This window comes from Heptranchias perlo, unplaced genomic scaffold, assembly GCF_035084215.1.
Source record: "Heptranchias perlo isolate sHepPer1 unplaced genomic scaffold, sHepPer1.hap1 HAP1_SCAFFOLD_118, whole genome shotgun sequence".
NCBI lineage: Eukaryota > Metazoa > Chordata > Chondrichthyes > Hexanchiformes > Hexanchidae > Heptranchias > Heptranchias perlo.
Genome location: NW_027138407.1, coordinates 276,300 through 300,861, shown reverse-complemented (window position 1 = coordinate 300,861; position 24,562 = coordinate 276,300). Strand labels below are relative to the sequence as shown.

At 48.7% G+C, this 24,562-nt stretch overlaps 1 protein-coding gene across 2 annotated transcripts in view; it reads left to right on the top strand.

Annotated features, from left to right (window-relative positions):
• ipo4 (importin 4) overlaps positions 1-24,562 on the top strand; it is an 89,705-nt gene that overhangs the window by 31,003 nt on the left and 34,140 nt on the right. The window contains exons 13-23 of one of the 2 annotated variants that reach the window (XM_067976973.1): positions 89-197; positions 617-746; positions 4,588-4,701; positions 5,680-5,793; positions 8,448-8,571; positions 9,496-9,607; positions 10,649-10,758; positions 12,444-12,521; positions 14,028-14,085; positions 15,943-16,048; positions 19,057-19,107. In XM_067976973.1, the coding sequence (XP_067833074.1) occupies positions 89-197; positions 617-746; positions 4,588-4,701; positions 5,680-5,793; positions 8,448-8,571; positions 9,496-9,607; positions 10,649-10,758; positions 12,444-12,521; positions 14,028-14,085; positions 15,943-16,048; positions 19,057-19,107 (1,106 nt within the window). The remainder of the gene's footprint in view (positions 1-88; positions 198-616; positions 747-4,587; positions 4,702-5,679; positions 5,794-8,447; positions 8,572-9,495; positions 9,608-10,648; positions 10,759-12,443; positions 12,522-14,027; positions 14,086-15,942; positions 16,049-19,056; positions 19,108-24,562) is intronic. The other variant, XM_067976974.1, reaches the window with a different exon arrangement.

Sequence of the window (24,562 nt, the reverse complement as noted above, 5' to 3'; positions counted from 1 at the left end):
TAGCACAGACTCTATGCGAAAGAACATTAAGTGCCCATGACTCCTGTAAATCCGTGTAAATGATAGTTTGTCACTGTTTGCGTTTCAGACACCTACAGCCCATGCTGCAGTGCATGTGTCAGGCCCTCGCAGACCAAAGCCAGGTTGTACGAAATGCAGCGCTCTTTGCCCTCGGACAGTTCTCGGAGTTTCTGCAGGTATAAATAAAGGATTAAAAGTTCCAGATCACGCTCAGCCGATTACAGAATGATTCTTAATTATTTTTTTTTACTGTTTTCCTCTCACAAGCTCCTTTAGTTGGGAGGGCGGGTGAGTGAGATTTTTTTTTATTTTCCATCTCTGTCTCTTGTGCTTGCTCTCACGGGCTAGCGCTGTCTCGCTCTCTCTCCCTCCCTGTCACTTCCTTCTGTGTTATCCTGTCACTTAGTCCGAGCGCTGTCATTCTGTTGCTTGCCCACCACCTCTGGCGACCCTGGCGAAACCGGAACGTGCATGTTTGTTCCTCCCTGTGGTGCTGCTCCCATCTGGTCAGCGGTGCTCTCTCGGCGTGCTTCAATGCGGAAACCACCAGCGGCGTTATTTCATCTCTCCCCTTTTTTCTCTTCCTCTCCCACAGCCTGATATTAGTAAATATTCTGACGAGATCATGCCTCTTCTCCTGAACTACCTCGGCACCATTGACAACTCGAAGGGTGGCCACCTCACAAAGGCGTATTACGCACTGGAGAATTTTGTAGAGAATCTCGGTAAGGTGACACTCGGCTCGCTTTGATGTCTGGCGGAGACTCCGCATGAAGTTCTGGTCCCTGTTGCAGGGGTTGGAAGACGGTTGTTTTGTTTTGGGCTTCTTCCCAATGCCCTCTTCTTGCTCGACGCAAGTAGTCAGCTTCCTGTGAACTGAAACTTAACCTTGTGTATGGATTATACGCACCATGGCGTAGAGCGAACAGTTCAGCTTTATGAACCACTGGGCTATACGCTGGCAGTCATAAAAGATGATGCTACACACTTCCAAACTCTCCGAGAGATGGAAACACACCATGTAGCTCAGGCTAAAACTACTAATTCGAACTTATTGTGAGATAAGTTTTTACAGACATAAGAACTCGTGTGTCGATAGTGCCTTTAACAGAGAAAACGTCCCAGTGACCATGCCATCTTCCTCCACTGCCTCTCCCCCATCGTCCAGCTCTGAGGGACTGTCCTCGCTTAATTCCACTCCTACCTATTCAAATGTGGCCAGAGCATCTCCAGCAGTGTCTTCCCTTTCCACCCCCCTGTATGATTATCTCCAGCGTTTCTCCCCCCCGACCAAGGATCTATCCTTGACCCCACCCCCTTCATATATATGTTGCTCCATGGTGACATGATCTGCAGACATGAGGTCAGTTGCTATTTTTACGCTGCTGATACCTAGCTCTACCGCTCCATCACCTCTCTTGACCCCCTCCATTGCTTCTGCACCTTCAGACTGCTGTGTCTGACATCCGAGCTTGGATGCATCTGAACTTCCTCGAGCTGAATATTAGGAAGACTGAAGCCATCGTCACAACCTCCGCTCCCTGGCCACCGATTCCATCCCTCGCCTGGCTGCACCTTCAGGCTGAACCAAACTGTTCACAACCTAAGTTCATCCCTGAGCTGAACTGCAGACCCCCACGAGCTCTCCGTCACAAAGACCGCCTACTTCCACCTTCATAACATCGCCTGCCTCCACCCCTAACACGGCCCCTCCACTGCTGGAACAGTTATACATGTGTTCCACACTCCGAGCGCCTCCCAGAACCCTCCTCCCACTACTTTGACGCCCAAGGACTCCTCCCCACTGAATACCCCCCCCCCCTTCCCTCACAGCCCCCTATTGCTGTTCCTATGCCCTACAGCGTCCTCCCAACACTACTGAAACCCTATCACCACCCCTTCCTCAGTATTTGTACGTGCCTCCTACCTACAATTGAATACACTGTTAAACAAAGATATAACCGTAAACAGCACAGTTGATCATGGACATAAAGAAAGACTTGCATTTATATAGCGCCTTTCACGACCTCAGGACATCCCAAAGCACTTTACAGCCAATGAAGTAATTTTTTGAACTGTAGTCACTTGTAATGTAGGAAATGCGGCAGCCAATTTGCGCACAGTGAGGGCGCACGTTAAGGACCCACAAACAGCACTTAAATAAATGACCGAATAATCTTTTTTTTTTAAGTGATGTTGGTTGAGGGATAAATATTGGCCCCAGGACACTGGGGAGAACTCCCCCCTGCTCTTCTTCCAATGGCGTCTTTTATGTCCACCAGAGAGGGCAGATGGGGCCTTGATTTATCGTCTCGTTTGAAAAACGGCACCTCCGACAGTGAAGCGTTCCCTCAGTACAGACACCGGGGATTGACGGCCTGGATTCTGGGGTCAAGTCCCTGGAGTGGGATCTAAACCCACAACCTTCTGACTCAGAGGCAAGAGTGCTACCCACTGAGCCACGGCTGACACCTAACTTTGACATAATCACATAACCTGAACCTGAAAATACTGCAAGCACTCCTTTAAAACCTTGTAATAGAATTCCAATGTCAGTTATTCAATCACCATAACTCAGTGGCCCAGATGATATATTGTACATTAGACGCAGAAAGCACCGTCTCCTCCAGCTCACATCAGTAGTGGGAGTTCCGCTTATTCACGTAAAATGTACACGATAGAAAATCCTTCTAACTGGAAACCTGACCGACCCTGTTTCCCTCGCTGCTGTGGTGCCTCTAATTACTATCGATTTCCCAACACCAGCTTATGTTTTATTCATTTTCGGCTTATTGGTCTTGCCCTGTGTCACCACATCCATCCTCTTGACGCCAATACTTGCAGGTTAAAATACTGTCGCTGGAACTCCACTAACTTCCGTCTTAATGTTAAGGAGGGTAATCTTTCACACTGGCCCCGAGAATGTGTCGCATAGCTTCTCAATGGCACCTTCGTGAATTGTCTGTGACCAGTCGTTAGTCCCCGCATGTACGGTGGGACGTGACCACTCCACTCATTAGCTTTCTAGGTGTGTCAGCCGCTGGCTTTTTCTTGCCAATTAATGTCTGCTTTAGCAATGGGAGGAGGCCATTCAGCCCCTCGAGCCTATTAACGCTATTCAATTAGATCATGGCTGATCTGTATCTTAACTCCCCATCTACCCGCCTTGGTTCTGTAACCCTTATTACCCTCGCCCAACGAAAATTTGTTAATCTCAGTTTTGAAATTTTCAATTGACTTCCAGCTTCAACAGCTCTTTTTGGGGAGAGAGTTCCAGATTTCCACTCCCTTTTGTGTGAAGAAGTGCTTCCTGACATCACCCCTGAACGGCCTGGCTCTAATTTTAAGGTTATGCCCCCTTGTTCTGGACTCCCCCACCAGAGGAAATAGTTTCTCTCCATTTACCCTATTGAGCCCTTTAATTATCTTAAACACCTCGATTAGATCACACCTTAATCTTCTATACTCGAGGGAACACAAGCCTAGTCTGTGCAACCTGTCCTCGTAATTTAACCCTTTTATCCCCGGTATCATTCTGGTGAATCTGCGCTGCGCCCCCTCCAAGGCCAATATATCGTTCCTGAGGCGCGGTGCCCAGAACGGAACGCAGTGATGCAGGTATGGTCTGACCGGAACTGAACGCAGTGATGGAGGTACGGTCTGACTGGAACGGAACGCAGTGATGCAGGTACGGTCTGGCCGGAACTGAATGCAGTGATGCAGGTACGGTCTGACTGGAACGGAACGCAGTGATGCAGGTACGGTCTGGCCGGAACTGAACGCAGTGATGCAGGTACGGTCTGGCCGGAACTGAACGCAGTGATGCGGGTACGGTCTGGCCGGAACTGAACGCAGTGATGCAGGTACGGTCTGGCCAGAACCGAACGCAGTGATGCAGGTACGGTCTGGCCGGAACCGAACGCAGTGATGCAGGTACGGTCTGGCCGGAACGGAACGCAGTGATGCAGGTACGGTCTGGCCGGAACGGAACGCAGTGATGCAGGTACGGTCTGGCCGGAACGGAACGCAGTGATGCAGGTACGGTCTGGCCGGAACGGAACGCAGTGATGCAGGTACGGTCTGGCCGGAACGGAACGCAGTGATGCAGGTACGGTCTGGCCGGAACGGAACGCAGTGATGCAGGTACGGTCTGGCCGGAACCGAACGCAGTGATGCAGGTACGGTCTGGCCGGAACCGAACGCAGTGATGCAGGTACGGTCTGGCCGGAACCGAACGCAGTGATGCAGGTACGGTCTGGCCGGAACCGAACGCGGTGATGCAGGTACGGTCTGGCCGGAACCGAACGCGGTGATGTAGGTACGGTCTGGCCGGAACCGAACGCGGTGATGCAGGTACCGTCTGGCCGGAACCGAACGCGGTGATGCAGGTACGGTCTGGCCGGAACCGAACGCGGTGATGCAGGTACGGTCTGGCCGGAACCGAACGCGGTGATGCAGGTACGGTCTGGCCGGAACCGAACGCAGTGATGTAGGTACGGTCTGGCCGGAACTTTAACGGATCGTCATTGTTTAATTGCCGTTTGTTTTTAACGACGCGTTGTGCAGGGAAGAAGATTGAGCCGTACCTGCCCACGCTGATGGACAGGATGTTGACAGCACTGTGTTCGACCAGCAGCAGCCGCGTGAAGGAACTGGCGGTCAGCGCAATCGGCGCAATTGGTGAGTTGGGTTCGCGCGTAGTTACCTTCGAACGCTCTGTCCCCAAATCATAGAATCGTTCAGCCCATCGTGCCTGTGCTGGTTCTTTGAAAGAGCTATCCAATTAGTCCCACTCCCCTGCTTTTTCCCCATAGCCCTGCAAATTTTTCCATTTCAAGTATTTCTCCAACTCCTTTTTGAAAGTTATTATTGAATCTGCTTCCACCGCCCTTTCAGGCAGTGAATTCCAGATCATCACAATTTGCTGAGTAAAAAAATTTCTCCTCATCTTCCTTTTTTGCCAATTATTTTAAATCTGTGCCCCCTCCTACAGTGGAAACACTTTCTCCCTATTTACTCTGCCAAAACCACTCATTATTTTGAACACCTCTATTAAATCTGCCCTTACCTTATCTGCTCTAAGGAGAACAATCCCAGTTTCTCCAGTCTCTCATATGCGAACAAGGGGCCTAACACTTGTTTGACGCCCCCATTGCAAGATTGGTTTGCCCTGAGGAATACCAGGCCTACATGGGGCGTAAAAGGCGGTCCTTAAGGGGAACTCCCAAACCCACATTGTAAAAAATGTGGGCTGTCACTGCTCCGGCTACCAAATTTTTTTTTCTTCCCTCCCTGCTAGTGTCTTATCGACCCAATCTTCAATGAGGCTTCACTGGGCGAGCTGCCTCTCACTCTCCACAGCTCTCCCGCTTCATAGGACCGAGGCCCAATATCGGGGGCGCCTCGGGCCTCACCATTCAGCTGCAGGGATCATACCCTGTGCCCCCTGCCCAAAATTGGACACGCCCGAATTTCTAGGCCGGAGTGTTTTATAAGCCAGTGTTAAAACAAGGGTTGGGTGGGGGGGGGTGCTACTTATTTTTGAGGCTTCACGTGTGAGCGCCCACGTGGTCTCGCTCTATTGGACTGTGGGGGTTTCCACAACGCTGTTAACGAGTGCCTACTTTTTTTTTTAATCCCCCTCTTCAAATGCCTCAGCCAGCGCTGCCAAGGAGGCGCTGCTTCCGTACTTCCCAGCGGTCATCGTGCAGCTGAAAGGATACTTGGTGAACACGAGTGAGGAGCTGCGTCAGGTCCAGATCCAGTCACTAGGTGAGACTTTCTTCCTTTCCCTGTCGGGCGCTTGCAGCGAGTGGGCCTGGGGCGCGTGGGGATGTTATCGAAGGAATCGAGAGAGAGTTCGAATCTGACACGATCACGGACTCGATGGGCCGAATGGCCTCCTTCCGCGCTGTAACGTTTTGTATGATTCTGTGACACCAAATATCGTTGCAACCAGTCCGTTTATTGTGTGACAACAAGTCTTAACGTTGGTCTTAGTGTACACGATGTTTGAGCATCCGCCCGCAAGTAAAGAAACAACCATTACCGAGTTCTCCCCTCGCTGGAGGGAAGTGACCTCACGGATCCACGGTCCTCAACCTCTACAAGCCTAAGCTGTCTCAAGCCAAATTCTTAGTGGTCTCATCACGTACACACACACGGCTGCCTGTCCTTCATCTCACTTGTCTCAGACTCTGGAGCGTGTAGGCCTCCCTCAGAGCCTTGTTTCTCATCCTCGCAACAGTCTGCTGTCAAAACAAGTTTCATAAGCATCCTTTGTCTGCCTTGTGGGCAGTTTGACCATTTCTGTCTTTTTCGCTGTTTGTGTTAATGCTTAATCTAATTTCTATATGTACTGGGATGCCTAACCCAAAAGTGAGTTGATTGTATGTTTCATATGTTAAAAACACCTATTCTAAACATAAGTTTTATATACTAGAAAAATATGTGCAGTGAATGGATGATTCATGTGTCCCAGAGAAAGGGAAAGAAATATGCCAGCATGCCTATTAGTACGGGTCCCTAAGGATTGTTTGTTTGTAACAATCACGTAGGTTCTCGCTATTAAGGATGTATTTTAAGTCTGTTTTTGCACTTCAATGAGGGCAGGAGTCCCACTCCCGAGACTTGAGCACAAAATCTAGGCTGGCACTCCCAGTGCAGTACCGAGGCCGAGGGGAGGCCATTCCCACAGACCAAGGTGTGACTTCCTTTTTCTGCGTTATCCTCTCACTGCATCTGCTTGCCTTGGGAGAATGAACTTGGCTCAGTGGGTTTCACTCTCTCCCCTCTGAGTCAGAAGGTAGTTGGTTCAAGTCCAACTCCAGAGACTTGGGGCCCATAATCCATGCTGACACTCCCCAGTGCCAGTACCGAGGGAGCGCTGCACCGTCGGAGACGTCGTCTTTCGGATGAGGCGTTAAACCGAGGGCCCCGTCTGCCCCCTCGGGTTGATGTAAAAGATCCCACGACCACTATTGGAAGAAGAGCAGAGGGACTGACATTTATCCCTCAACCAACATCACTAAAAGCAGTTTATCTGGTCATTTATCTCATTGCTGTTTGTGGGATCTTGCTGTGCACAAATTGGCTGCTGCGTTTCCTACATCACAACAGCGACTACGCTTCAAAAGTATTTAATTGGCTGTGAAGCGCTTTGGGATGCCCCGAGGCTGTGAAAGGCGCAGTATAAACCCATGTTCTTTCTCAAACCCCCGCTCGATGAGCTGCTTCTATCTCAAGACGGCCGGCCGCTATTTGAAAACCTCCTGCTGGGACAAAGTGCTGCAGAGTGTGTGAAGACTGTCCTTTGGCTGTGGGCTCAAACTTTTCTCTGGCTGTGGGTGGTGCACTGGATCAGGACGCCTACCTTTCAGCTCGGTGACCCAAATTATAGTCCGGCCCAGACTAGTGGTGCCGGGCTCTCGAGTAAATTTTGTGGGAGTAGTTTCTGCTATGCACAAAACAACCCATACTTTGGATCGAAGCCACAAAATTAGCTGCTGTATGGGATGCTCATCAAATTGGGTGAAGGTATATTGTATATGTAGAAGGAGCTTTACCCTGCACCTAGCCTGCGCTGTACCAGCCCTGGGAGTGTTTGATGGGACAGTGTAGAGTGAGCTTTACTCTGTATCTAACCCTGTACCTGCCCCGGGAGTGTTTGATGGGACAGTGTAGAGTGAGCTTTACTCTGTATCTAACCCTGTACCTGCCCCGGGAGTGTTTGATGGGACAGTGCAGAGGGAGCTTTACTCTGTATCTAACCCTGTACCTGCCCTGGGAGTGTTTGATGGGACAGTGTAGAGGGAGCTTTACTCTGTATCTAACCCTGTACCTGCCCCGGGAGTGTTTGATGGGACAGTGTAGAGGGAGCTTTACTCTGTATCTAACCCTGTACCTGCCCCGGGAGTGTTTGATGGGACAGTGTAGAGGGAGCTTTACCCTGTATCTAACCCTGTACCTGACCCTGGGAGTGTTTGATGGGACAGTGTAGAGGGAGCTTTACCCTGTATCTAACCCTGTACCTGCCCCGGGAGTGTTTGATGGGACAGTGTAGAGGGAGCTTTACTCTGTATCTAACCCTGTACCTGCCCCGGGAGTGTTTGATGGGACAGTGGAGAGGGAGCTTTACTCTGTATCTAACCCTGTACCTACCCTGGGAGTGTTTGATGGGACAGTGTAGAGGGAGCTTTACTTTGTATCTAACCCTGTACCTGCCCTGGGAGTGTTTGATGGGACAGTGTAGAGGGAGCTTTACTCTATCTAACCCGTGCTGTACCTGCCTTGCGTGCATGTAGAGGATGTGAAGAATGATTGTATAAGGTACACAATCTGACTGTATTTTAAAATTAGTTATATTTGTCCCATATGTAGAACTGAGAAAGCTGACTGAACAGGCTAACCATTGTTCCTCATTTCAGAAACCTTGGGGGTTCTTGCTCGAACGATTGGGAAAGATGTCTTCTTGCCCCTTTCGGAGGAATGCTGTCAACTTGGCCTCAATCTAATTGATCACGTGGACGATCCTGATTTGCGCAGATGCACGTAAGTTTTCCCTGTGGTAGCAGAAATTTCTGGAAGGTCTCCTCCCCTCTTAGTGATCCAAGAGTTGACCTCAGGCTGGCCAGACAGACCCTCTCATACACTATAACTGTATATAATGCTTTAACCGTCTCCATATTCTTCAGTAGAAACACACAGGTGTATCATGTTCTCTCACTGCAGCACTGATGTAGCACACTAGAAACACCTATTAAAATGCGCTCTGTTATGTGCTACTTCCATCTCTGTAACATCGCCCGTCTCCACTCCTGCCTCAGCCCATCTGCTGCTGAAACCCTCATTCGTGCCTTTGTTACCTGCAGACTTGACTATTCCAACGCTCTCCTGGCCGGCCTCCCACCTTCCGCTCTCCGTAAACCTCAGCTCATCCAAAACTCTGCTGCCCGTATCCTAACCCGTACTATCACCCCCTGTATTCGCTGACCTACATTGGCTCCTGGCCCAGGAACGCCTCGATTTTAAAATTCCCATCCTTGTTTTCAAATCCCTCCATGGCCTCACCCCCCCCCCCCCTTCACCTATCTCTGTAACCTCCTCAAGCCCTACAACCTTCCAAGATCTCTGCGCTCCTCCAATTCTTGCCTCCTTCACATCCCCGATTTTAATCGTTCCACCATTGGCGGCCGTGCCTTCAGCTGCCCGGGCCCTAAGCTCTGGAATTCCCTCCCTAAACCTCTCCGCCTCTCTCTCCCCTCCTTTAAGACCCTCCTTAAAACCGACCTCTTTGACCAAGCTTTTGGTCGCCTGCCCTAATATCTCCTTATGTGGCTCGGTGTCAAATTTGTCTGATTGATCCTCCTGTGAAGTACCTTGGGGAGGTTTTACTACGTCACAGCGCTCTAGCAATGCAAGCTGTTGTTGTTGCCATGGCACTTCATTAGCTTAGGTTCTTGTTTCTGATCGCAGGTACAGTCTTTTTGCTGCCCTGTCGGTGGTGATGGGTCCGAACATGGCGCCACACCTCGAGAAGATGACCACCGTGATGCTGCTGTCCATCAAATCGACGGAAGGGGTTACGGTAAGGGTTAAAAGGACATGGCATTTGGGGACAGGGTTATGCCCTAAGTGTCCTTTTGACCCATTGTGTTGTATTGTCACGGTTGAAAGATGCATTCTGCGTTTTGAAATTTTCTTTTTCGGCCTTCTCTCTGCCCCCAGCCGGTTTTTTGTTTTGCTTCCCGGCCTCCCCGTTTTCCTTCAGCCAGAAGGCTGGAGTAGTCTCTGCTACGCATCTCTCGTCGATATTAATCTGCTGTCCTGGCCGGCCTCCTGCCTTGCACCCACTGTAAACTTGAGCTCATCCGAAAACTCTGCTGCCCTTTAACTCGCAACAAGTCTCGTTCGCCCATCTGTGCTCACTGATCTACATTGGCTCCCAGTCTGGCAACAGCCCAATTTAAAAATTCTCATCCTCGTGTTCAGATCCCTCGCCCCCCTCCCTATCTCTGTAACCTCCAGCCCCTACAACCCTCCGCGATCTCTGCCCTCCTCCAATTCTGGCCTCTTGCGCACCCCCTCCCCGATTTTCATCGCTCCACCATTGGCGGCCGTGCCTTTAGCTCTGGAATTCCCTCCCCAAACCTGTCTGCCTCTTTACCTCTCTCTCCTCCTTTTAAGATGCTCCTTAAAACCTACCTCTTTAACCAAACCTACCTGTCCTAATATCTCCTTATGTGACTCAGTGTCAAATTTTGTTTGATAATCGCCCCTGTGAAGCGCCTTGGGACGTTTTACTACATTAAAGGTGCTGTATAAATGCAAGTTGTTGTTGTATCTTTGGAGATGAGGTGCACTTTGCAGAGAAGAGTGATTCTTCAGTGAACGCCGCCTACCCCACCTTTCGGAACCAACCTGCTTGACCCCCACGATATTAATGAGCTCCAAGGAGTCGTGTTTGTCCTCGGCATGCAGTGCTGCAGCATCACGCTTCTGCCTTGGCACGCAAAGTCAAGCGTGCCGGATCTGGAACTCCCCGCCGCCTGGACACGTGTCACCTCCGGGCTAGGCCCACTGCGAGGTGCGATAACCACCCGCTGTTGACTGCTTTGTTTCTCCGCAGGCGCATTACGACAACGACAGCAAAACGTTCCTGCTTCTGGATGATGACCTTGATGAGGATGAGTCGATCACGGAAGAGGAGGAGGAAGACGACGATGCTGATATCACTGGGTACGTTGGCGCTGTTTTTCAGAACCGCCGCTTGGCCTGGCTCTCATCAGGCGTTGCTGGTGGAGAACAGTTTTAGTGCTGTGGAGTTCTGATCTTTTTATCTCTTACCTCAGGTATTCAACGGGGTAGAAATTCCACTTGGGTGGGATTGCTTGGGCCCCGCCTGTATTACGCCTGGCCCAATATTCAGTCCCGTTGATGTCAGACGGGGCGTTTAACGGGTGGCCCATGCCATACTGCCCGAGACAATTTTCGACCCCAGTATTTACTTAATTATTTATGCTTGACTTATTCTTCTCTTGCAAGCCACTCCACGCCATTTACTCTCCTCCAGCAAGGGGAGAGGGAATGGCTCAGAGTGATTAAGGAGCTGTATCAGTATTGGCAAATACAAGCATTATAAGAGCACTATAATGATTGGTGTCTCTTTTGGCCTGTTCCATTCAAGCAGGTGGCCCGTGCAGCATCGCTGCACTCTGAACAGGCAGCAAGAGGTGCGTGTCGAGCAGGACATTTGCAGTGTCTTTTTCCTCCCACCATCCTGCTCTTGAACCTACAGAGAACCTGCAATTCCATTGGAGCTCCCCTGGAGTTGAATTTCACCCAATTGAGGTGGGGAGATTGGAGTGACAGGGAGTAATGGGACTGAGGAAACTCATTCGATTGAGGCAGATTGGAGTGACGGAGTAATGGGACTGAGGAAACTCATTCGATTGAGGCAGGGAGATTAGAGGGACAGGCAGCCTGGATAATGAGACTGAGCAGAGCCCATTACACCCTTCAAAGCTAAGGTAGCAATTATTCTCTCTGGAATTCTGGTGAGCGCTTTTAATGGGAATTGTAGGAACAGAAGGTAGGTGCGAACTGAAATCGCGATTCCCTGCAACTTCTTACCACACATCGCGGAGGAGGGGCTGTGTGGTTGTCTTTTGCTTCCACCGTCCGACTCCCCAGAGAGCGAGTGAGAGGGATCACCACTCTGCCCCAGGGACCTTTATAACCACTGGTTACAGGGTGGCATTGGCAGAGGCCTTGAGAGCAGGTTGTCAGCCTGTTCTCAGTCAAAGGGGAAAAGGGAACCAGAGGGGAAATGAACAAAGCCACAAAGGTTATGAAATGAACAATATTTTTGTTTAATTTTCATTTCACATGAATTATGGTCTCCGTATTACAAAAAGGATTATAGAGGCACTGGAGAAGGTGCAAAAAAAGATTTACCAGAATTGAGAGGAAAGACTGAACAGGCTGGGGCTCTTTTCTCTAGAAAAGAGAAGGTTGAGGGGTGATCTAATAGAGGTCTTTAAAATTATTAATGGGTTACGTAGAGAAGATGTTCCCACTTGTGGGGGAGACCAGAACTAGGGGCCATAAATATAAGATAGTCACTAATAAATCCAATAGGGAATTCAGGAGAAACTTCTTTACCCAGAGAGTGGTGAGAATGTGGAACTCGCTCCCACAAGGAGTAGTTGAGGCGAATAATGTAGATGGATTTAAGGGGAAGCTCGATAAACACATGAGGGAGAAAGGAATAGAAGGTCATGCTGATAGGGTGAGATGAAGTAGGGAGGGAGGAGGCTGGTGTGGAGCATAAACACCGGCATGGACCTGTTGGGCCGATTGGCCTTTCTCTGTGCTGTAAATTTTATGTAACTCTATGGTACTATTCCCTGTGTTCTGGACAGTTTCAGCGTGGAGAATGCGTATCTCGACGAGAAGGAGGATGCCTGTGACGCACTCGGAGAAATTGCTGTCAACACTGGGTAAGATCATCAGAAAACCCAGAGCAAGAAAAGACCGTTCTGCCCATCAGCCCCCTTCTTTCCAGTGTCCATGTACGATTATTCCACTCTCCGCTTCCTTGCCACACATGTGGGTATTCTGCGGTGAGTGGCTCACCTCCTGACTCCCCAAAGCCTCTCCACCACCTACAAGTCAGGAGTGTTGTGGAATACTCCCCACTTGTCTGAAGGGTTGCAGCTGCAACAATGCTTAAGAAGCTTGGTACCATCCAGGACAAAGCAGCCCGCTTGATTGGCAGCCCATCCACTCCCCCCGCCACCGGCACACCGTGGCTGCAGTGTGTACTATCTACAGGATGCACTGCAGCAACTCACCAAGACTTCTTCGACAGCACCTCCCAAACCCGCGACCTCTACCACCTAGAAGGATATGGGCAGCAGACGCATAGGAACACAGTTACCTCCAAGTTCCCCTCCGAATCTCACACACCATACCCACTTGGACGTATATCGCCATTCCTTCATGGTCGCTGGGTCAAAATCCTGGAACTCCCTTCCTAACGGCACTGTGAGAGCCCCTTCACCACAAGGAACTGCAGCGGTTCAAGAAGGAGGCCCCACCACCATCTTCTCAAGGGGCAACCAGGGGGTGGGCAATAAATGCTGGTCTTGCCAGCGATGCCCACATCCCGAGAATGAATTTTTAAAAATTAATCTTTTGAATTTTTTTCATTAACCTTGCTCTAGACTTGTGAATTTTATACTCGAGTCCTCCAGTCTTGGGCTCATTGTCCACGTTAAATAATCATCCCTGCTGAATTTGGTGGAGTCGGCAGGCCATTCCACTTTCTCCCTCAATTGGGGAATTGGCTGTCGTACCTAACAGCACTACACGAATGACCCTGTTCCTTTTAAAATAGTATCTGTGCAGTGGCTTTTGTTTCAGGCTACACTTCAAGGTGAGCTTTAGCTCCCTTTGTCCCGGGCGTGTGGCCAGAGAAGGAGCAGACGATCTCTCTTCAATCTATTACTGCATGAAGGATTCTGTCCCTTTAAATAATATATCTGCAGAACCATGCGAGAGATCCTGCTCCTTTAAATCGACATGAGGAATCCAGTCCCTTTAGATTGCATCTGAGCAGAACTACATGAAGCGATCTGGTCCCTTCCGATGGTGTCTGAGCAGAACTACCTGAGGGAGCCTGTCCCTTTTGGATAGTACCTGCGCAGAACTACACAAGGGGATTGTGACAAAAATTGCTAAAGTCAGTTGTTGAAATGAATTGAAGCGGGGTTCTCTGCTCGTTCTCTGGCCGCACACCTGGGACAAAGGGAGCTGAGGCTCACCTTCAGGAGTAGCCTAAAAGGAAAGCCAGAAATATCTGGAATAAGAAAAGTAAAGAAACCTAAAAAAAGGTCACGCGGACCCTGTCCTTGTGGATAGTAGCCGTCTCTTTGAAGGGGCGGTTATGAAATGCATTCTCTCTCTTCAGACCTCTACTCTAAAGCATGTTTTGTTTGCTTTAGGGCTGCCTTTATGCCGTATATGGAATCCTGCTTTGAAGAAATCTTTCGAATTAACGATGTGAGTATCCCAGGTTCTGGCAGCGGTCTCCCGAATGTTGGAATTGTGCGAAGGGTGGTTGTGACGACTGCCATGGCACTCGATCACTCGTTTGGCGTTCTTCGTCGGTACGGGAAGCAGGGTGTGGCTCAGCCGAGGTGAAATTCTCTACGGGAAGCACAGTGGGAACTTGACCAGCACATTCGACTGTACGCGGAACGACTCCACCCCCGCCACCTCCCCCCACCCCATCGCCAACCCGTTTTTAAAAATTTCCCCAGCACAGTGCAGTCCCAGTCTTAATGAGGTGGAGGATCTGAACGGAGACCGCGCGTTCCGTCATGTTGTGGGGGGGGGAGAGAGAGGAGAGAGTCGGTCAGTGCTTCTCTGGAACATCTGCCTGAAGTCAGTTATAGAGCGGCACAGGCAGATGGCCTAGGGGCAGGCTTACTTACCTTCTGCCCTCTCATCTCATCTGGGGAATGGCGGCTGCCTTCGAATTCCCAGAGTAAAGAACGAAATCATTTTTTGTTAATTGGGAAGGAAGTGCCTGAACACCCATTACTATAGCTCTAACATCGAGTTGTACAGACCTGCTGACCAGTAGCTTCGCTGCTCAGAGGATGAATAAGTAGAAATTTTTACAAGCGCGTTGACAGACCAGCACAGCTTGAGTATTTTCGACACCCCACCTAGGATTTGATCCGGACGTACCTGACTGTCGAATAGAGGATATCTCACAGTTATGGCGAGCACTTTATCGTGCGTTGTACCCCCAAAGATCGCCTGCACCTTGTGTTCACAAGCTAAGGGCAGAGGTCCTTCTCACTCGGGCAAGAACCGGGTGAGCGCTCTATTGAGGCCTGATACCGGTGCCATTCCGTTATGAGACCTGCTGCACTAGGTGTCATTAGAGGTGAGACTGCTACCACTGAGCCACAAAGTCAGAAGGTCATGGGTTCAAGTCCCACTCCAAAGACTCGAGCCCCATAATTCCTGCCGACACTCCCCGGTGCCGGTACTGAGGGAGCGCTGCGGTGTCGGCGGTGCTGTCTATTGGTTCCGGGAACGTCTTGATTTTTAAAATTCTCATCCTTGTTTTCAAATCCCTCCACGGCGTCGCCCCTCCCTATCTCTGTAACCTCCTCCAGCCCTACAACCCTCCGAGATCTCTGCGTTCCTCCAATTCTTGCCTCTTGCGCATCCCCCAATTTAATCGCTCCACCATTGGCGGCCGTGCCTCCAGTTGCCTCGGCCCTAAGCTCTGGAATTCCCTCCTTAAACCACTCCGCCACTCAACACCTCTTTCCTATTTAAGACTCTCCTTAAATCCTCCCTCTTTGACCAAGCTTTTGGTCACCTGTCCTAATATCTCCTTATGTGGCTAGGTGTCAAATTTTGTTTGATAATCGCTCCTGTGCAGCGCTTTGGGACGTTTTACTACGTTAAAGGCGCTATATAAATTCAAATTGTTATTGACTTTCAGATGAGATGTTAAACTGATGTGTGCCCTCTCAGGTGGATGTGAAAGATCCCATGGGTACCATTGGAAGAAGAACAGGGGAGTTCTGCCCAGTGGCCTAGCCCAATATTTATCCCTTGACCAACATCAATAAAATAGACTATCTGGTCATTTATCTCACTGCTGTTTGTGGGATCTTGCTGTGTGCAAATTGGCTATTTCCTACATAACAACAGTGACTACACTTCAAAAGTACTTCATTGGCTGTAAAGCACTTTGGGACGACCTGAGGTCGTGAAAGGCGTTATATAAATGCGAATTGTTTTTTCTGTGCCTCTGATGTGGATTTTGTAGCCCCCCCCCCAGGGAGAGGGCCAGGTTAAAGGCTAATTCCAATGCATTTAAATCTTTTACAGTATCCGCACGTGAATGTCAGGAAATCTGCCTATGAAGCTGTCGGCCAGTTCTGCTGCGCCCTTTACAAAGTTGCTCAGGAAAACCCAACAGACCAAAACTTGGAAGGTAACAGTTTCACCCCCCGCTCCCCCCCCCCGAGATCGTTCCGGTGCTCTGCGGGTCTGGCTATCGTGAAGCTGGGTGCCCCGCCGTCAGGCTGGGGTTATAAGCGAGGTTCGCAGCGGACGCTTGATCGCTGCGGGAGATTGGGAGAGCAAGAGGGGTCGGTTCGTCGTGTTCATGAACCAGCTGCAGTTCCAGGTGGTTCTTCATCTAGTGTTCTAGATGTGGGACTCGAGTTATGTGGAGAAGCTGGGGTGGTTGTTCTTAGAGCAGAGAAGGTCAAGGGGAGATTTGATCGAGGTGTTCAAAATCATGAAGGGTTTTGAGAGAGTAACTAAGGAGAAACTGTTTCCACTGGCAGGAAGGTCAGTAACCAGAGGACACAGATTTAAGGTAATTGGCAAACGAACTAGAGGCAAGATGAGATTTCTTTACGCAGCGAGTTGTGATGATCTGAATGCACTGCCTGAAAGGGTGGTGGAAGCAGATTCACTGGTAACTTTCAAAAGGCAATTGGATAAATACTTGAAGGAAGGGGAAAAATTTGCAGGGCTATGGGGAAAGAGCAGGCGGGAGTGGGACTAATTGGATAGCTGTTTCAAAGAGCCGGCACAGGCACGAGGGACCGAATGGCCTCCTTCTGTGCAGTATCGTTCTATGATTCTGTGGTTGATCTGGGTTTTAGTTCTTCAGGGTTAGTCGTTGTTATCCGGATATCCAGTACACCTTAGAATTTGTATGAATGCCGAGTTCTGATAGTCAGTTCTGGGTCTGGGAGATCATCAGGAGGCAAGCTGGTGTTATTTTTGTTTACTTAATTCGTAAAATGGAAAAATGTGAGTCTTGCACAGGTTTGGAACTTGAATTGGTAACTTGAGACCAATGAGAGGCTAAAAACTTACCCGGGTAGAATTTCTGGTATGGAAGAGAATCTCCGAATGGCTAGAAATGAGTGCAGTGTGCCGATTGCATCCAATTTTCTGTCGTCGGCTAATTCTCGTACGTATACACAGCTCCAGGGGCAGCTTTGTATGTATGGGGAGTGGTAGCCTCGTGGTGGGAGTGGTAGCCTCGTGGTGGGACTGGAAAATTGCGATTTAGATGACATTTAAAGGGAGAATCAGGAGTACCAAATTCCTCTGGGAAGGTTCACAAGGTATTTTGACCCATTGGCAGCCTTTGCCAAGGCTAAAGAAGGAGACTGGTAGGAACAGGAGGAGGTCATTCAGCCCCTTGAGCCTGTTCTGCCATTCAATTAGATCATGGCTGTGCTGTACCTCAACCCCAATTAGCTGCCTTTGCTTTATTTCCCCTGATACTCTTACCTAACAAAAATCTATCAGTCTCAGTCTTGAAATCTCCAATTGACCCCCAGCATCCACAGCTTTTTGGGGGAAGAGAGTTCCAGATTTCCACTCCCCTTTTTGTGAAGAAGTGTTTCCTGACATCACCCCTGAACAGCCCAGCTCTAATTTTAAGGTTATGCCCCCTTGTTCTGGACTCCCCCCACCAAAAGAGTTTCTCTCTATCTACCCTGTAGAATTCCTTTGTCATTTTAAACACCTCGATCAGATCACCCCTCAATCTCCTAAACTCAACGAAATATAAGCCAAGTTTATGCAACCCGTCCCTCGTAATTCGACCCTTTTAGCCCTCGTATCATTCTGGTGAATCTACACTGCACTCTCTTCCGCAAACGGCAATTGATGCTAGCTCAATTGCTAAATTTAAATCTGAAATAGATAGCTTTTTGGCAACCAAAGGTATTAAGGGATATGGGCCAAAGGCAGGTATATGGAGTTAGATCACAGATCAGCCATGATCTTATCAAATGGTGAAGCAGGCACGAGGGGCTGAATGGCCTACTCCTGTTCCTATGTTCCTAGAGTAGGTGCAAAAAAGATTTACTAGCATGATACCAGAACTGAGAGGTTCCACCTATCAGGAAAGACTGAACAGGCTGGGACTGAGGGGTGACCTGATCGAGGTCTTTAAGATTATGAAAGGGTTTGATAGGATAGACGTAGAGAAGATGTTTCCACTTGTGGGGGGAGACCAGAACTAGGGGGCCATAAATATAAGATAGTCACTAATAAATCCAATCGGGAATTCAGAAGAAACCTCTTTCCCCAGAGAGTGGTGAGAATGTGGAACTCGCTCCCACAAGGAGTAGTTGAGGTGAATAGTGTAGATGGATTTAAGGGGAAGTTAGATCAACACATGAGGGAGAAAGGAATAGAAGGAGATGCTGATAGGGTGAGATGAAGAGGGGTGTGAGAAGGCTCATGGCATGGTGGGCGAATGGCCTGTTTCTGTGCTGTAAACTCTGTAATTCAGTGACAATTCTTTTAAAAAGGAGCATTTTGTGCTCATCAAGGTGAAGGATATTAGTGTCAGTCTTACATTTTTGGGATTAACGCTAAACATTTCCTTGGGTTCAGCATCACTGGCCATTCCTATGAGTGGATATTGCACACCCTATGAACCAGAGTGGACCGTTACCTGCCCAATGTTTGGGTAAACATAGTGAGATCCATGATGGTGTCAGCCGTAGCCCTCTTGCCTCTGAGTCAACAGATCATGGGTTGAAGTCCCACTCCAGTGACTTGAGCACATAATCCAGGCCACACTCCCAATGCAGTACTGAGGGAGCGCTGCACTGTCGGAGGTGCCGTCTTTCGGACCAGATGTTAAACTGAGGCCCCGTCTGCTCTCCCAGGTGGATGCAAAAGATTGGAAGAAGAGCAGGGGAATTCTCCTCAGTGTCCTGAGGCCAATATTTACCCCTAACCAACATCAGTTTACCTGGTTGTTTATCTCACTGCTGTTTGTGGGACCTTGCTGTGCGCAAATTAGCTGCTGCGTTTCCTACATTACAACAGTGTCTACACTTCAAAATTACTTCATTGACGGTAAAGCCCATTTGGGACATCCTGAGGACGTGAAGGGCGCTGTATGAATGCAAGTCTTTCTTTCTTTTTATGATGCCATGCGATCTCTGTCTTTGGTAGGCAGAAGAATGCACCCTTTATTGGACCATGACTCCAGCTATAATCTACTAGGCAAGTTTATTGAACAGTAAACAGATAAATGAACAGTACTCAGTGCAAACGGGAGACTTACAGCAATTGCAAGCATTAGTCATCTCCTCTGAGTCAGAAGGTTTTGGGTTCAAGTCCCATTCCAGAGAGTTGAGCACATAGTCCAGGCCGACACTCCCAGTATCAGTACTGGGGGAGAGCTGCGCTGTCGGAGGTGCCGTCTTTTGGATGAGATATTAAACCGAGGCCCAATCTGCCCCCTCAGGTGGATATAAAAGATTCCACAGCCACTTTTGGAAGAAGAGCAGGGGTGTTCTCCCTGATGTCCTGAGCCAATATTTATCCCTCAACCAACTGTACTAAAAACAGATGATCTGGTCATTATCTCGTTGCTGTTTGTGGGACCTTGCTGTGTGCAAATTGGCTGCAGCGTTTCTCATATTACAACAATGACAACACTTCAAAAAAAGTACTTCATTGGCTGTGTGAGGTTGTGAAAGGCACTGTATAAATGCATGTCTTTCTTTCTCTGGCCCTACCTTATCACTGCTCCTGCTGAAACCCTCGTGACTGCCCTCGCCACCTCCCATCTTTATTTTCTTCTGGCAGCCTCCTGAGTTCTGCCCCGCGTAATCTTGTCCTGAACTCTACTACTTGCATCTTATGGCACACACGCGTTCCCATTCGCCACCCCGACCCATGCTGACGATCACTGGCTCCCCATTCATCAACTTCCGAATCCCTGACCTCACTTCGGATCCCTCCGTGTTTTCTCTTTCTCCCCACTTCTCTAACCTCCTCCACCTCTGCCAATCCAACTCTGGTCTGCTTCCCATCTTCAGTGGCAGAGCTTCCAGCCATTCTGCCTCCACTCTCTGGAATGCTCTTCTTCAATTCCTCTGTCTTGCTACATAGAATCTTACAGCACAGAGAGAGGCCATTCAGCCTATCGTGCCTGTGCCGGCTCTTCGAAAGAACTATCCCAATTAGTCCCACTCCACTTCCCCCCGCCCCCCCCCCCCCATCTCCCCCCATTGCCCTGCAAATTTTTCCTTTTCAAGTATACATCGAATTCCCTTTTGAAAGTTATTATTGAATCTGCTTCCACCCCCCTTTCAGGCAGTGAATTCCTGATCATCACAACTCGCTGCATTTTTAAAAAAAATCCCCCCCCCCACCAGTTATTTTGCTCATTGTCTTAAATTTGTGTGCTCCAGTTACTAACCTCCTGCCAGTGGAAACAGTTTCTCATTATCAAAACCCTTCATGATTTTGAACACCTCGATCAAATCTCCCCTTAACCTTCTCTGCTCGAAGGAGAACAACCCCAGTTTCTCCAGTCTCTCCACATCACTGAAGTCCCTCATCCCTGGTACCATTCGAGTAAATCTCCTCTGCACCCTCTCTAAGGCCTTGACATCCTTCCTAAAGTGTGGTGCCCAGAATTGAACACAATCCTCCAGCTGGGACCCTAACCAGTGTTTTATAAAGGTTTAGCATAACTTCCTTGATTTTGTACTCTGTGCCTCTATTAATAAAGTCCAGGATCCCATATGCTTTTTTTTAACCGCTTTATCGACTTCTCCTGTCCCCTTCAGAGATTTGTGTACACCCGCCCCCACCCCCCCCCCCCCCCAGGTCTCTCTGTTCCTGCACCCCCTTTAAAATTGGACCATTTAGTTTATTTTGCCTCTCCTCATTCTTCCTACCAAAATGCATCACTTCACACTTCTTGGTATTAAATCTCATCTGCCGTGTGTCTGCCCATTTCATATCTTTTAAGAAGCCTCCGTGAGACGGATTTCATCGACTTCAGCCCCCTCTCCGACTTGCCCTCCAACTTCTGCTCGGCCCTGCCGTTGATCGGTGAAGCGTCTTGGGACATGTTAGGGCGTCAGTTATTGTACATCTCCCAGGCACATTCTGTCACCATCGCTGACTGTCGGCTGTCTGCAGGTGGTGCTGTTTACAAGTTGAGACACAGCCCTGTGCTCCGAAGGAAATTCCCCCCCACCCCGTACTGGCAGAGTGTTCACTGTCACACAGCCTGTAAGGAACGCAGTCATCTCATTCTTGAGTTCCCCAGTGGCTTAAACGATTATGCCACCCATCTCGGCACTGCACAATCACTGGGGGAGGGGGTGTCAGGAGCCGCCAGCTTACCGACTGCTTCTCCACACGGATGAACGAGGTCGATTGCAAAAAAAAATCTCCTCTCGAATACTTTGCCTGTAGAACTGGTGTGATGTGTCCAGGTATCCAGTCCACATCCCACAAAATTAATGATTGAATTTTGCCGAGGCTCTGACATAACAGCACACTTGCTGTTAGTAAAGAAAATAGTAGATAAAAAGAGCATTGGGGACAGGAGGAGGCCCATTCGGTCCCTCGAGCCTGCTCCGCCGTTCAGTCAGATCATGGCTGATCTGCACCTTGACTCCATTTACCCACCTTTGCTCCTTATCCCTCGATACCCTCACTTAACAAAAACCTATCGATCTCGGTCTTGAAAGCTTTAGTTAACCCCTGAAATCCACTGGCTTTTTGTGGGAGGAGGGAGGGGGGGTGGGTGGGGGGGGGAGTTCCAGATTTCCACTACCCTTTGTGTGATGAAGTGCTTCCTGACATCACCCCTGAATGACCCTGGCTCTAATTTTAAGATTGTGCCCCCTTGTTCTTGATTCTCACGCCATAGAAAATAGTTTCTGTATCTACCCTGTCAAATCCCTTTATCGTTTTAAAACACTTCGATTAGGGAATACAAGCCAAGTTTATGCAACCTGTCTTCATATTTTTAATCTTTTAAGCCCCAATATCATTCTGGTGAATCTACGCAGTACCGTCTCCTGGGCCAATATATCCCTCCTGAGGTACGGTGCCCAGAACTGAACGCAGTATTCCAGGTGGAGTTTGACCAAGGCCGTATACAACGGAAGCATAACTTCCCCACTTTTGTATTCCAAGTCCCTTGAGATAAAGGCCAACATTCAAATAGTCCTTTTTGATTACTTTTTATCCCTTACCAATTCTTTTTCATATTCCCTTTTTGCGTCTCTTAATACTTTCTTTGTATCCCGTCGTTGCTTTTTATATCTCTTCCAGTCTGTTGGATTTCAACTTCCCTTGCATTTATGTAAGCTTTTTCTTTTACTGTCTCTTGCCTGATTTGTTGACTTTGGTTGCTTACCTACACAAGTGGCGCCTTTGCCTTTTAGAGGTATATACTGGTCTTGTATTGTACTTCTCTGAATACCCTCCACTGTTTGTGTGTGCGTCTACCCATTAACAGTTCAACCCAGTTAATTTCTCATCCCTTCGAAGTTTGCCTTAAATTTAAAACCGTGGGTTGTGACTCTCCCTTCTCCCTCTCATATTATGGACACTATTCGCAAGATGTTCCCTTACAGTTAACTAATTCTGGTTCGTTACTGATCACTTAATCTAGTATGACCATATCCCTTGTCTTTTCGAAAACTGTCCGGAATACGTTCTAGAAATTTTTTGCCTTTAGTACTTTAGCTGTTCTGCTTCTCCCAATCTATGTGAAAATTAAACTCTCCCATTATAACCATGTTGTTTCTGCTACATGCTTCCCTGATCTCCGTATTTATACAGCCTCCCACTACATCGCTACTGTCGGGAGGTCTGTAGACAACTCCCACCAGAGCCTTGCATCCTTTGCTGTTCTTCAGTTCTACCCATAGTGTTTTCACTCCCTCCCCCTCAGCTCTGGAATTCCCTCCCTAAACCTCTCCGCCTCTCTCTCCTTTCCGACGCTGCTTAAAACCTACCCCTTTGACCAAGCTTTTGGTTACCTGTCCTAATATCTCCTTCTTTGACTCGGAGTCACTTTTGGACTGATTATTCTCCTGTGAAGCGCCTTGGGATGTTTTACTACGTGAAGGGTGCTATATAAATGCAAGTTGTTATTGTTGCTGATGCTCTGTACGTTGATATACCAGCAATTTAATATGTGTTTTTTTTAATCATTCCTGCTTTATTTTTAACAAGTATTTTATTATTACTTCCTATAACCTTTCTGCTCCTGGAGTATTTGTTATCTTCATCACTTTTTGTACTCTGACCTTTGCTGTTAACTCCTCCTTTCTTATCTTGAGGTTACTATTATTTCCCTTTCTTCTCTTCCCTCCCCTCCCACTTTTTATTGGTTTGAAGTCCTTTCCTATTTATCCTTTCCACTAGGACCTTGGACCCAGTTGGATTCAGGTGCAGCCCATCCCAGAGGTACAGCTCCTTTCTGTCCCAGTACTGGTGCCAGTGTCCCATGAAATGGAAACCCTCCTTCCCACACTGGTCTCTGAGCCACGCATTTGCTTTCCTGATCTGTTTATCCCTGTGCCAGTTAGCACATGGATCGGGGAGCAATCCATAGATTACCACCGTTCGAGGTCCTGCTTTTTAATTTAGCAGCTAGCTCCTGATACGCTCTCAGCAGGACCTCCTTTCGGAAGAGATGTTAAACCGAGGCCCCGTCTGCTCTCACGGGTAGCTGTGTTAAAAAAAAAAATCCCATAGCGCTATTTCGAAGAATAGCAGGGGAGTTCTCCCTGTGTCCTGGCCAATATTTATCCCTCAACCAACATCACTAAAAACAGGTCATTATCACATTACTGTTTGTGGGAGCTTGCTGTGCGCAACTTGGCTGCCGTGTTTCCTATATTACAACAGTGACTTCACTTCAAAAGTACTTCATTGGCCTCAAAGCGCTGTGGGACGTCTTGAGGTCGTGACTAGTGCTATATAAAATGCAAGCCTTTCTTTCTTTCCTATATCGTTGGTACTGACATGAATTACGCTTGGTTCTTTCCCCTCCCTTTCCATCCACTTCAAGATATCCCTTACCCTGGCAACACACCCTCCTAGACTCTCGATCGTGACTGCAGAGGATAGCCTCTATCCCCCTAATTATCAAATACACTATAACTGCAACCTTTTTGTTCTGCTTCTCGCTCCCTTGGACTGTCTCCTGCTCCACAGTGCCTTGGTTAGCACTCTTCCCATCCTCCCCGCAGTCGTCTTCCTTATCCCCACAGGTGGCGAGTACACCGTACCTGTTGGACTGGACCAGGTTCTGTGGTCCCTCCTTGCCTGCCTCTACTAGATTCCCAATACCCTGCTGACTTTGCCACACCCTCCTCTTCCTGTACCTCTCTACGTAGTGTGACTGTGTTCTGGAGTAAACTATCCAGATATTCCTCCCCCCTCCCTTATGTGTCGTAGGGTCTCTAACTCGCACTCCAGTTCAATGACACTGAGCCGGAGTGACTCAAGGCGGAGACATTTCCCACAGGTGTGGCCAGTCATCCGGACAGTGTCGCTGTCCAGAAATTCCCATATTCTGCAGTCCCGGCACACTGCTTGTGCTGCTATTATCTATTCAAAATCTATTTATTTATTGTACAGCAGTTATATATTTATCTCTTTCTAATGCTAACTGATACACCTTTAGTATTAA